Source organism: Saccostrea cucullata, unplaced genomic scaffold (assembly GCF_032062105.1).
Source record: "Saccostrea cucullata isolate Sc308-1 unplaced genomic scaffold, CSIRO_AGI_Scuc_v1 ctg398, whole genome shotgun sequence".
Lineage (NCBI taxonomy): Eukaryota > Metazoa > Mollusca > Bivalvia > Ostreida > Ostreidae > Saccostrea > Saccostrea cuccullata.
This window is the reverse complement of record NW_026929671.1, coordinates 116,751-131,728: the sequence shown is the minus strand read 5'-3', so window position 1 is coordinate 131,728 and position 14,978 is coordinate 116,751. Positions and strand designations below refer to the sequence as shown.

General features: G+C 31.0%; 1 protein-coding gene across 1 annotated transcript; it reads left to right on the top strand.

Moving 5' to 3' along the window:
- Positions 1-218: 218 nt before the first annotated feature.
- On the top strand, positions 219-10,675 carry LOC134281725 (uncharacterized). The gene is made up of 10 exons (XM_062764156.1): positions 219-243; positions 446-505; positions 2,379-2,431; positions 2,796-2,845; positions 3,008-3,100; positions 3,428-3,595; positions 4,526-4,647; positions 5,220-5,421; positions 6,224-6,301; positions 10,173-10,675. The coding sequence occupies exons 1-10, from the start codon at positions 241-243 to the stop codon at positions 10,673-10,675; spliced, it is 1,332 nt and encodes a 443-aa protein (XP_062620140.1). The 5' UTR covers positions 219-240.
- The last annotated feature ends 4,303 nt before the right edge of the window (positions 10,676-14,978 follow it).

Below are 14,978 nucleotides of genomic sequence, written 5' to 3'. Positions count from 1 at the left end.
TAATTGTTTATCGAAAGGTACATTCGAAATATAAATGAATGTTATAGCTTTTTTGTGAAGGAAATGATAAGATTTATATGTTTTGGATTCCCCAGAATGATTAAACAATCTTTTAATATGCAGTGAACTGTAGCTTGTGACGAAATTTTATTATGAAATAGGCCACTTAAAAGGTCCTTTTTTAAATACAGTGCACGTGTCTTATATTTTCTTAAATCCCTAGGTAAACAAGACCGAGCTATGGTAAGTAGGAGATGTCTAGAATTCTGACAGAGGTTTGACAATCATGTGAAAAATACAAAACATAACAATGCATGTAGCGCCAAAAAAAGGGGAATGCATGTAAATATATATTTTTTTAACTTAAAAAGGAGAATCTACAATGAAGTTTTCTGGATGAAGCTGAATCTTTACAGAATTCTTTTCTTTTGATATTTGTCTTAAGATGGACGTCTGTTTACTCTGTGGATTCGCTGTTCTGACCTCACTGAGTCTCAGTATTCAGGTATGTATTAAGTTTTATACATATCAAACTTTGTTAGAAAAGGGACAAACTATTTATTAAGACTTTGATGAATACAGAATATCTACAGTTATGTTTGAAGTCATCAAGATCGATACATGTACACCGACTTTGTGTGCAAATGTTGTCTATCACTAGCTCAAATGCTTACTTACAATTTTGATAGTAATTATTAAGACATTATTTACTTCTGAGATTTTTGATGCCTATTTCTGTTTACCCAGGAGCATACGGTGGGTTTGATTGGAAAACATTGGATTATAACTCTTTTTTTGCATCTGATCCCATTTTTCATGTGCTAAGACCCTCCTGTTTTGTTTTGTTTAAATTGGCTTTAATCATGATAAGTATTTTTTATCTCTATACATCCTTTCTTAAGATATTACAGTTTTTCATTTTGTCCAATAAAATAAAAAATATATTATTTCTGTTTAATAGAATTAACAGAATGTGTCATATTTAGCTAAATTTTGAAAATTAAGTTAAAGACTAAAGTCAAAAGTTTGAATAAGCATCAGATACATTTAATAAATGTCATTTATATAACTGTATTTTAATTTGACATTTTCAGTCCATAGGTTAAATATGTTTAAATGCTTTTATTTTTTACCTTTGACAGCAATGTACCAAGTATTCTAATTTATGCATGATTACTTTTGCATAGCAAAACTGAAAGGTCGAAGAAAAATAGGCAACATCGTCCTAAATCTTAAAGAAATGTCATCTACTTCTAAAAACAAAAATCAGAAAGTGTCACAACGTAAAGATTCGAGTTTCTCTGACGATGATTAAACACATTGAAAAAAAAAGGAAATCTTGATACCAGCTGCAATTCAGCTTTCATCTATTTGTTAACATATAATATATCTGCACGGAAAATTAATAAAATATCCATTTCCCGGACAAGTATCTGGCATTTTCTAGACCGTACTGTCGATATATTTATATAAAGGCCTTATTAGTATGTTACACATATTGCTGGGTCGTAAGTTGTTAGGTTTTATACTTATTTCAAGGCAATTGCCTTTATGTTTATTTTAAACACGGATTTTTCTGTCTGTCCGACTTATATTCTAAAACAAGGCAAGCCATTGAAAAACATGTTGATGAAACAAGAATGCCAGCATTCTCGTTTGAAGTCATCAACTCGTAGGTTCTATGGTCGATACAATGACTTTGTCAGCAATTACAATTTATCTTCGAGTCAAATGCAGATTGATGTTTTTCATAGTAATTGTTAGTCCATTATTTATTCACTTAATTGACTAAAGAGTTTTCGTTATTTCCCGATCATGAAAAGTAAATCACGCGGGTGTAAGTAAGTAAGTAAATTTTATTTAAAGTCGCAAATTTTTACATAGCATATCAATAAACATGGGATACTCACTCCTACATGGCAACTGATCCCATCTCTAATGCTTTGGAGGTCCGTGTTTGCTTTGCTTCTATTTTGTATAGTTTTATTAACTTTTGATTTTGAATATTGTTCCTTATATCCATATGTATCATGTAGTACTCACGAGGAATGCCTAATCGTAACACACCATGTTTATCCCACTTAGGTATACAATTCCATTTCCAGTGTTTCTAGATATTAAAGTTTAATGGCTTGTTGCCCTGTAAAAGATGAAATATTTACCATCAGTAATAATTTTAAAATTTGTTGTTAAAATGATATTTTTCAGGCAGAACACTTTAATTTGGACATGTGTTGAAAGGAATTCTTTTTTTTTTAAAAAACACCCAATAAATGTATTTTTTTACAATACGTACATTTACAGGTCATAGATATTAAAAGGTAAATGATATCATAAGAGAAATAACAATAAACAACCAACCTTAATCAATGTTACAGGCGAAAACCTGGGTATTTGCAGTGAATGGAAATAGAAGACCGTGGAATTTTATGTAAGTGAATATAGACGTGTTTATATTGTATAAGTGTATTCTAAACCAAATAAAAAGGAAACATGTTTGTATAATCCATATGGCGTTAAATAATTTAATTGTTTGAAATACATTTATCATGTGCCTGGAATAGGTAGCCAAGCCTGTAATCTGAAAATTAATGTTGCATTTTTTATCTTGCACTCTTAAATTATTTTGCTGTTGGTTGCCTAAGAGAGATCTTTCAACTTAATTAGGCTCTTTTAATGAAAGAGAATGCATATTTGCTTAATTACATAATAAATCAAATGCAGAAATCCGGACACAAAATTTCTATATATATAAAACTGCTTATAATTTATTTCATTTTTATTTCCCTTAAAAGTGACAGTGATGGAATATTAAAAGGCGCGGATCTAGACCTGGTGCAAGCAGGTAAGTCAGTGGTTTTAGTATCATTCACAATTTCGAAAAATTCATGTCTATCCCGACAAAATATTTATATTCTTATAAAAATATATGAAGTATTATTTGAACAAAATCATTTGCCTTGGCATAAAACAATCCTAAAATTTCTTTTGCTCAATTTTTTTTCAGTATGTGACATTGCCAATCAGAAATGTGCTATGACTTTAGCTCCTATCGGTGCATGTGTAGAAACAATAGAGGGTCGATTTTTTCCAGGCGAGGGTAGGAAGTTAAAGAATGAAATTTGGAAGTAGGAAATACAAAAAAACCTCTACGACTCACCTTACAACTACATGTACCTGAACATAGAGAACATTAAGTTAATATCATATATTTTTTTTAATTTCTGAATTTTTTTTTTAAAAAGTGTTGCTTGAAATAAAAACAAATCAATCACACAGAAGAACTCGGCCTTGAAAATAAAAATGTCAACTGATTGGATTATGTCAATCAGATGTTCGAGATATTTTTCAAAAAAGAATTGTTGACACCAAAATTCTAAGAACAGCCCAACATGTGTCTTTTTAAAAGTCTAACTACATTTGCCAGGTTTAATGGAAAGATGGTTTGATGCATGCACTGGATATGTAAGTTCAGTGGAGCGTGTCAATGCGCTACAGTTCACTGATCCTATACGGACTACAACCTCTACATTTACTGTTCTAAAGGGAAACCCCAGGAATTTCCATCCACGGAATTTACAGAGCGCGGTGATAGGTCAGTAAGACGCTTCTCTTGATTTGTATAAAAGGACAGGGGATGCTTACCCTTTCTAGGCTTCTTATCCCTCTTATGAAATGTCCAGGACTGCTCCTGTTTATTGACTCAAATTCTTTTGCGATCGACCTATGTTAGTTTTCCTCGCACGTCTCATTATGAGGTTGGTTATTTAATGGAACACAGAGAAGTTTGGAATCGACTTCTAAACATAATCTGCGTGTTCCTACAATGGCATTTAGGTGTATAATTCAACGATAATAATTTTCTGCACATGCTATATAACATACATGCTAATGCTGGTATTATAAGGTCGATTTTTAATTAAGCACAGTTTTAGTTCTCTCTCCATCTTTCTGTCTTGTTTGTGTCATTAAAGGTTTTTATGTTTTTCATCAATTTTGAAAAAAAAAAATAATGTCACCAGATAGAAAAAATGCTAAGAATACATAAATTAGAAAAAAAAATATTCCAATGGTTTTAGGAGACCATAGCGAAATCTGGAGGCTCCTTGGTTATCAATTGAAAGTTAATGACTGTGAAAGCTGTTAGGAAAAATCCTTCTTCTATTATCCAATACTTTTGCTTCCCCTTCTTCTTCCCTCTCCTTTTTAAATACAGGAAAGCTAATGTCTAAATAGTGACATGCTCTCTTCTCTAGGCTTCTGATTCTAATCGTCTTTCTAATGTCATGAAACTTTTTTACATCATAAAGTCTCAAGGAATAAGAGACCAGGTTTGTATTGTTTTACTCAAATTTTAAGTTAAATGACTGCGAACTGCTTTTAGTTGCATTGATTATCAGTCACTTGCCTAAAGGCCAACCGAAAGACGCAACTAAATCACATGTCTCTCCCTTCTGAAGGCAAAACAGAATATTCTTGAAATTATATGCTTTTATCCAATATTAACAATGATTCTTTGCTTTAGTGCATCTGAATGGAGCTTTTACAAATGAGCAGTGTGCTGTTAGGATCGGGCTCGGGAAACCTAAACAGGTTGTGGTTGCTTCCGGAATAGCAGAGGCCAAAGAACTGTTGAAAAACTATACTGTAAGTTAAAGATTCACAGTCAAATGTTTTTCGTTCATATTTAATTTGTGATTTTATTTCGAAAAAGTATTTTGAAGAATACAAATTAATTGAATCAATCAGACAAAAAGATATAGTCTGCAAGGATAAAAATAACCAAAAATTATTTTCAAGTTTCTAAGATGCATACTTTTATCTAAAACGTATACGGAGAGATTGAAGTAAATACTGCAGCTTTTGCTTTGCATGTATTAGAAAGAAAAAAAAAACCTTTTTATGAATTCGAATTTTCAAATGCTCTAGGAAAATATTGGCCTTGGAAGAACCCATTTCAAACGAAATGATAAATAAGATTCTTAGGGTAAATCACGTGTCTAAGTATATCGAGTATCATCTTGACATTGAATACTGTTCGTTATCTCCATATCCTTCTCAGAATTTAAATCCAAAAAGGAGCCCATTAAAACAGCAGACAAGGAAAGATAAAAGAAAAAAATTGCTGCGAAAAACTTCCCGTTCGACAGGAACATCTTACTTAAATGCTACACATAAATAACTCATATCTTTAATCAGACAACATTGTTTGTGTTAAGGCAGATGCGCTTTATTCCCCGAAGACTCGTTTTGACGACTTGGAGGTTCTCCCAGGGAGGTATAAATGTGACGTCAGCGGTGTGGGAATGATGGTCAAGAAGGAGAGTGAGCTCCCTTTGTGGTGGAATCCCGCCTTCCAGAAATATTATCTGTCTGGAAAATACAACGACGACTGTGAAAAAATAACACAAAGATACGGCGGTAAGACTTTAAATGAGCATGGACACAGTTTCAACTGAATTTTTTAAAACCAATTTTTAAGGATTACAATTCCTACCTAAGGCATCATCTAATGATTAGCCAAACTTTGAAAATCATTTGTTGATACAAAAATTAAAGTTCTTCATAGTGTAAACGACACCTGTGCCTTGTTTTTGTTCACATATAGAAATTTATTTATAACAAAATGAAATTCAGCAAATCAATAGAAACTGCCGAATTGTATTTAGAATTATCTTTTTATTGAAATTATCTACTTTTAGCGAACACATATTAGTATGTTAACGTATGTAAACAAAAACAGGACACGGACCTTGTTTACATAACAAAGGTTTGGAGATCTAAATCTGTCTTGTATCTCGACAGCTGAAGTTCAACATTTTTATGATCATAAGAAATACCCTAAATAAATATTTGTAAAAATCTAGAAATAAATTTTCAAATTTTAGCTGAAACTGTGTCCATGCCCCTTTGATTTAAATATCACCATATTCTACATACATTGATTATATTACTCTGTAAAACATCAATGAATTCAAGACTAACATGTAACACTGTAGCTCTAAAAAGATAAAATTTGAAAAAGAAATAAAACTAACAAAGTCATCAAGTATTTATACGACAATATTTTGAATAAACATGTTAACATTTTTCTGAAGGATATTGTATAATTATGGTATATATGGAACAACTGAAATACGTATTATAAGAAATTGTATAGGCAAAATAGACTACAGGAAAAAGGTCAGGAAAGTTTTAATCTAAACCAAGATTTTTTTGACAGCTGACGATTCAGAAACGTGTGTTCCTCGTGAACTACAGGCGAACTCTACAGGCCACAAGCATACGATCTACTCCCAGGGCTATTTTTTAATCTGTCTCTGTCTTAGTTTTTTCTCTCTTTCGCTCTAAGTACAGGTTAGCATAAATGTAACCAATAACCAGCTGCTTAGGAGGGAGAGGGTGTTAGATGTATGACATTTTCGCAAAGTACGACGGTTACTTTTTGTTTTGCTTTTCTTTTACATCTATTTTTTGTAAAGTCTCTTGGAATGCAGGCGTTTTATAATTATATATTTAAAGGATATCAGATAATCAAGACTGATAGGTTGGTGAAAATGTAAAATAAGTATGTGTTTGTAACATTATATATTTATATATTAGCGTAACCAAACTCTATTAGAAATATTGAAATTGAAAATATATAGAAATATATGTATGCCTGCTTTATCGAAATTTTGGAGTACCTATTTCTTAAAAAATTTCTTCCAATTAATTTTAATTAGTTTGATTTTGCCTTTTCACAGGGAAGTGCGTTTCACATTTCTAAATAAAAACAAAAAAAACTTTGATGTATATTGTTCATGTTGCTTGTGTTTCCACATCAAATTTATTCAAAAATAGAAATATGATTAATTTTATTGAACCTTTATTAAGGAATTTTGTGCTTTACACATTATGTGGAATATAGGGAAGTGGAAACCAGGAACGTCTCTTACAAAAATTAGTAGACCCATCTTGTAGAATATTTTACAATCTGATAAAAATATGACAAGAAATGAAATATGCAAAGAAGTGTCTGATTTAGTTATTTTTGGATATTGGATACCGACATACAGAGTATTAATCTAAAAGGCATGTATCCTATGGATACTATAAACATTTTAACTTCTACACTACTTAATTCCAAACACCAAAAGCGCTCATGTAGAATTTGACCCATCCTACAAACTCACAGACCTAGTGCTATAACAAATCTCAATTCATGTGAGACCAAAAAATCATAACTCTACATCATTATTATTATTTTTTATCACTTGAAGACAAGTCTGTCTCACCGAGAGAAGTCTGGAGAAGTCTGGAGATAACAAACATATTCAAGTTCATTCAACATAATAAATCAGGAACAGAGCAAAGGCGAACCTCCAAAACATCAGAGGTGGGATCAGGGGCCATGGAGGAGTAAGCATCCCCAGCCGACCAGTCAAATCCGCCGTGTATATGCTATGTAAAATTGAGTAAAATGAACAAGTTTAACCGCGTAGTTTTCATATTTTCATTCAAACTTTAACAAAAATGGAATTTGAAGTGAAAAATATTTGTATAGAAAGAAGGATATGGAGCTAACGAACAGTATTAAACCTCAAAGTCCATAAAACAATATTAAATAAGAGCAGAGCAAACAGGGCCCCCCGAAACATCAGAGGTGCGATCAGGTGCGATGGAGGAGTGAGCTTCCCCTGCTGACCAGTCACACCCGCTGTGTGCTCCTTGTCATGATCAGGAAATGACTGAAAAAATCACTCGTCAATCGTTTGATATTTTATTGTATTAACAATTAATAATATTGTATTAATAATTGTATAGATTTATAAGGATGGCTACATTAAGGTAGAATTTTGAACATCATAGAAGGTTTACAAATTCTTTATATTTTGAAAATTTATAAGTTGCATCATTTGCGACAAAAATAGAGCCAGAAATATATACCAATCCAGGCATCTGTTTTTTTTTTGTTTCTAAAATCTGTCTTTAATGATAGATTGTATTTGCTGACAAGGTCATTGAATTGTTAAGGGAATATTTGAAAGGATAACAAACTTTAATTTTATGATAAAAACACTGAAGGTCAGTGTTAACAAGGCGTCAGTATTCACAAGGAATCACTAAATCACAAATTCCGAGGGACGTTTTTCATATTAATTTTAAGACTACTATTTACGGATCATCTACAGATTTTCCAGGGGGCAGGGGGGTCAAGACAAAGAGCATAGTGTGGATATTACCGGCTGGCAGGGGTTGGTACTTCCTTCATGGGACCTGATCCCACAATAATAAGATATATAGTTTGTGTATGCTCTGATCCTCGACAGAATTTTTAATTGAAACTTAATTATATAACCAATTGAAAGATCAGTGCCTGATAATTTAATTTCTAATCTTTTCAAAACAATATAAAATAAACCATTGCAACAACAAACTATACTGTGTTATGTTTTTAGTCTATGTTTGTACAGTTAATCAAAGTTTTTACCATAGTAAATTAATTTTTAATAGTTATTACTTAAATAAATCAAAGTATGAAAGTTATCACTATAGTAAATCAAAGTTTTCATAGCGATAGAATCATCACTTTTGTAACTATGGTTAACCAAAGTAAACTATAATTAACTATAGTAATTTATAGTTATCCATAGTATTTTTTTAATATGGGTTTTCGTGACTTTTGCTGCGCCATGAAAATTTTCTTGGTCCATGAATAATATTTAGTGATGTGAATTATCGTCCATTAATTATTACGTCATCAGTGATGAAACAACTTTAAGTATGACAAATGAAAGAGAGGAAGAAAGATGAAGACTTTACTCGTGTTTTTTTTTTCTTTTTTTTTTGAAATTCTTTTAGACTTATGGTGCAGTGCACAGCTTGATATGTAATGAAAAATCAGGACAGTGTTTACTTAATTTCTTTTCTTTTAGGAACCAACATTGGCCGTGCTATTCGACATGGTCTATAATACAGTAAATTTACAAACATCTGCAAATTTTCAATTTTTTAATTAAATTCAGTGAATTTAGTTCACGTAGTTAAAAACAAATAAAGACAGAGTGACCAATACAATAAAGCATAATTATTTCTATAGAGACAAATATACTTTATTATATTTTTTATTGGACATACCAAGAATACGGAGAATTATTATTAAAAAATATAGGCATCACATCCGGTAAAGAAAGAAGGATTTTTTCCCGGCATTTTAGTACAATACTTATGAATAACAGTTTCAAAACCTTGAAAACCCAAAATATTGTTAAAATTTTATCAAAAATGGAAAATTTTGAATTCTGTTAAGAGGGCAACTTCCGGTAATGGAAAGAAATTCATTCAATCGTTAAATAACTGATTTGGCAAAGTAAAAGATGTCCTAACTTTTTTAGTACATAGTTATAACCTGTATATAATTTTCAACCTAAAATTCAGGTGTTGCGTTTCTATAGACGGCGAGTATAGTTTTTCTTTTCCAGTATGTTATAAAAGTGTTCAATACTAAGGAAGTTTCCTTAATTACCAAAAGGTATTTGGTATACAGTATATTACTTTAATTGAGTTTTCAAAGCAGAGAGGTTTAGAATCATCAAAGGTTCCCTTATATATCATGCCAAATGATATGCAACAATGACATGCTGCTAAAATTGGCACCAATAGTTAACTTAAAACTAGTATTCTAAAAATAAAAAAAATATGAAACCAGTTGGGTTCTTTGTACGTAAATCAACGCCTATTTAATTCGTGCATATCAGTTATTCTTTGTTTTGTTATTTGGGAATAGCAGAGGTATTTATTGTATCGGTGTATCGGGATGGCAGCAGGTTTGCGCGCTTTTTTGCTAACAGCTCAAATTTTATTTGTTTTACTGGTTTTTAGACTTTTTAAAGATCAAAGTGAATTGGACAAGCATAAAAGTAGTTATATTCTTGTGAACAACACTTTTGTTTCATCGGAAAATATAATACATGCCGAACTTTCCACATATGTGATCTCGACATCATCGAGGAAATTCGAACTACATGTATATACAAACAAACATGTATCAAGAACTGTTCAATATATCAGTCCATCTCCAAAGTCATTACTTAAGTTGCTGTTAATAATTAGTGGTGATGTTCAGTTAAACCCAGGGCCTCCAAATCCTAAAAAACATGAAGATAAAGGAGAATCTAATACTTTTCCAGATGAGCAATTCGAGTGTTTTGATTTGAAAGGAATGCACTTCATTCATTTAAATGCACGATCTCTTTTACCAAAAATGGCTGAGCTGCGTATAATTGCCAGTAAATCTAAGTCCTCAGTTATAGCTATTTCAGAAACCTGGATCGACAACTCGGTTACAGATAATGAGATTTCCATCGAAGACTACTATGTTCTAAGGAAGGACAGGAATAGATCAGGGGGTGGTGTCTGTGTTTATGTACGATCCAATCTTGCGTTTGCCAGAAGAACTAATATAGACAACGAAAATATTGAGTCTCTTTGGTTAGAACTTTATTTACCAAAAACTAAACCTATTATTGTTGGAGTTTGCTATCGTCCTCCTACCCAAACTTCTTTTATAGACTACTGGGAAGAAGATTTCCGCAAATTACGCACCGACTGTGAAACAATCATACTGGGTGACTTCAATATTTGTACATCTAGAAAAGGCAACCCATTATACAAACCTTATATGAACATTTGAAGTTTATTTAGCTTATGCCAAACTATACTTGACCCTACAAGAGTTACATGTGAAACAGAGTCTATTATTAATCACATTTTATGTAATTTTAAAGAAAATATTGTTAACTCTGGTGTTATAACCACTGGTATTAGTGATCATTTTTTGACATTTTGTACTAGAAAAGTCCCAAAGGGCCATTTTTAAAGTCATAATATTATCAAGATAAGATGTTTGAAGAATTATTCCATCGAATCGTTACAGTTTCTTTTATCAAGTGTAGATTGGAGTGAATGTTTAAATACATTGTGTGTCAATAAAGCCTGGTCTATTTTTAAACAGATATTTACCAATATTTTAGATACATTAGCTCCTATTGTTGAAATAAGGGTTAAGCAAAGAACGGAGCCATGGATGACTTCATATATTTTAGGCCTCATTAGAGATAGAGATAAACATTTGTATTTATATAGAAATCCTAAAAGTCAGGAAGACAATAAGATATTTTGTAAATTAAGAAATCAAGTGCAGAGAGAAGTAAGGAAAGCTAGATCCTCTTACTTTCAAGATAAAATTGAAGAAAATAGGTCAGAGCCTAAAAAAATGTGGCAACAACTCAAGAACATAGGATATAAATATAAACAAAAAAGTAGTGAAAACATTGTCTTAAACATAGATGGTACAGTACAACATGAAGGGAAAACTTTAGCAGATTATTTTAATGGTTTTTTTACAACTATTGCATTAAAACTTGTAAGCAAATTACCTAATCCTTCATACATGTTTTCTGTCACCTCAAGGGGTTTTAAACAGTTTTATGCAGATAAAAGCATAGAAAACAAAACTTTTGTACTTCAACCTGTGACTGAAGATTTTATATACAAAGAACTAAAAAGTTTGAATGTAAAAAAAAGTACTGGTTTAGATAATATACCAGCAAGGTTTTTAAAAGATGGTGCTTTTTATATTAAGGAACCTATAATGTCCATTGTGAACAAATCTATTACCACCGGTATTGTACCAGATGATTTTAAAATGGCAAGAGTCAAGCCTCTGTTCAAGAAAGAAAACTCCCTTATAGTGGGAAATTATAGGCCAGTCAGTATATTATGTATACATAGTTTCAAAGATTTTAGAAAAATGTGTCCATGTTCAACTTTTAGATTTTTTAAAACAATAATCACTTGTTATATTCTTACAAATCAGGATTTAGAAACAAATTTTCAACAGATAGTTGTTTAATACATATGTTAGATTTTATTAAAAGTAATACATCCAAAGGGCTTTTTACAGGTATGGTAATGTTGGATGTACAAAAAGCTTTTGACACTGTCGACCATACAATTTTATGTGATAAGTTAAAAGTTTTAGGAGTTTTATCCACTGAGTGGTTCAAATCTTATCTGTCTTGTAGACAACAACAAGTTCATGTCAACAATACTTCTTCAGACTTTAATACTGTAAATTGTGATGTTCCTCAAGGCAGCATCTTAGGACCTCTTTTATTTTTAATATATGTCAACGACATGACTGTCAGTATTGATGAAGACTGTAAATTAATTTTATATGCGGATGACAGTGCAATTTTTTATGCACACAGAGATCCTGTTATTATTGCTCAAAAACTGGGCATTGTTCTTGACAAATGTTCTTCTTGGTTAGTTGACAATAGATTGTCAATCCATCTAGGTAAGACAGAATCTATTTTATTTGGTCCTCCAAGAAAGCTTAAAAGTATTACAGATTTTAAAATTGTGTGTAATGGTCACATTATTAAAGGTTCTGACAGTGTTAAATATTTAGGAATCTGTATTGACAAGTTTCTTTCATGTGAAAATATTGTTTTAAGTGTCATACAAGAAGTTGATGCTACACTTAAGTTTTTATATAGAAATGCATCCTGTCTTAGTACTCATTCTAGAAAGACCCTATGTTCTGCCTTGATACAATGTTATTTTGACTTTGCCAGTTCTTCTTGGTATTGTGGAATAAACAAGAAACTTAAACACAGATTACAAGTAACCCAGAACAAAGTAGTACGGTTCATTTTAAACCTTAGTCCTAGAGAGAGTATTTCTAACAATATTTTAAACTCTCTAAATATGTTAAGAGTGGAGGATAGAGCTATACAATTAAGATTAAATCATGTTTTTAATATATATTATGGTAATGCACCAGCTTACCTCCATGAATATTTTGTTTTAAATAATAATATCACAAGAAGTGCAACAAATAAAAATTTTATTATACCAAAGATAAAAGGGAAAGAGTCCTCATGTTTTTTCTATAATGCTATCAAAGATTGGAATACATTGCCACTGGAGATTAAAGAGGTGAAAACAAAACAAAGTTTTAAGAAAGCTGTAAAATCTTTTTTATCTACAAATGCTAGTGTTACTACATAAAAAGCTTGTCTAATTTTATCGCTTATTTATTATTTTAGTATCATAAGCATTTTGTGATAATTATCAAGACAAAATATGCTACCGTAAACATGTCATTTTTCAGAGCATTATGCTATACTCATAAAAGTACCTGTCTAAATTTCAATGTTTATGTAATTTTGTTATTTTTTGTTTACTAACATGGCTGTTATTTGAGGACCCCATTGGAAATAAGCTTTTTCAATAAGGCTTTTATGGGCTATCCTTAGGTAATATCTATCAACTGTATGTCATGCAATGTATTTAATAATAATTACTTATATATGTTAAATTGGATCTTCCTTAATTAGCATAGTGCTGAGATAATGTGTGTGTATTTCTTTTTTTCTAGTAGTTTGCTAGTCTGTGATGTTTTAATTTGTGAATCATGACATTCTGTGATATTTTTACCTGAATAAAATGAAATGAAATGAAAGTGTATTTAGTGACATAATGATCTCAAAAGATTTTTTTCTTTAAAAAAATGTGTTTACGGACCTTCAAAAATTAGAATGTTCTGGTTTCATGATATCGAGTGACAAGGATATAACATTTTTTGCCCAAATTCATCTTATTGCTGAGAAAATTCTAACAGTTTGAATGCAGTATTGAAAAATTTTTAAGTCAATAATACAAGAATGTACAAAAAAAGAATAAAAAAGAAATAACAGGTATATTTGTACGTGTAAACTAATAAGGCATTCACATGTTTAAGTAGAAAGCAGCGAACCAAAATACTGGAGGGCTGTGAAATACACAATGTACAATATTCATTTAACTTTTCTATTCGATTAATGCCGATACAGTTTATACGAAATGTATAATTGAGATTACAAATATAATTTAAGTATACATGTGTATTTCAAAATAAAATTCATCATATTGATCATTTTAATTATTCTTGAAAACCTGTTTATACATCATAAATATTCATTAAAATTCATATTTTTGACTCGAAATTAACCTTTACTTAAAATTTGTTTTGCAGGAGTGTTAAAGAAGCACTAAAACTTGAGAAGGATATGGAGATAACGAACAGTATTCAATATCAAAGTCCATAAAACAATACAAAATAGGGCAAGAGCAGGTACCATGGAAGAGTGAGCACCCCCAGGTTGATAGACAAATGCATGTTTATAATTTCACCAGACCTTATCTAGCTATACCATAAATTTTAAATTTGGAAATTTGAAGTTTTATCCTTTTTCTCTAAAATGTTGACGAATTTTCCTGAATGAATCACTGCTCTTTCTAAAGTTAAAGTAAATATCTCAATAATTTCCGAACAGTATTTGCATTGCTTCATTTGTTTAAGAAAGTTCACGATTTAAAAGTTTAATTCATCACGTTTACAATGAAGCTTTCTTGTTTTATTATTACCGCGGTCTTTTTCTATTAATACATTACATCTTAAAAGGGAAAAAAATTGTAAGACTATGTGGTATCTTGTATTTCAAGTTCATCAAGATATATCATGTCGATATAAGAATGGAAATAACAACTGTTGATTGATTGACAAAACGTAGTTAATATATATTTTTCTTTTTCGCATGTAGAATTTTAAACCAAATTCACTTCATATGAATACACAAGTACGTCTGCTAATCACGGAGCGCTATTGGTCTCCATAGAATTTTAATAGATTTTTGGAGGACTTGGCCTCAAAAACCACATAGATATTGTCTTGCAGAAACTTAATTGTCTTTTTAATATTAAAGTTAGAGTGCGTGTGTGTACAATCAGATTGTTTTGCAAATGACCAATAATAGGGTACATTTACAATTTCGATATCTTTCTGAATTTACAATTTCGATATCTATCTAAAAACAAAGTTGTCAATGATGTCAAAGAGCCAGGATTTTTGTAAAATATTGTGATTTTAAACGTTCTTCATGGATTTT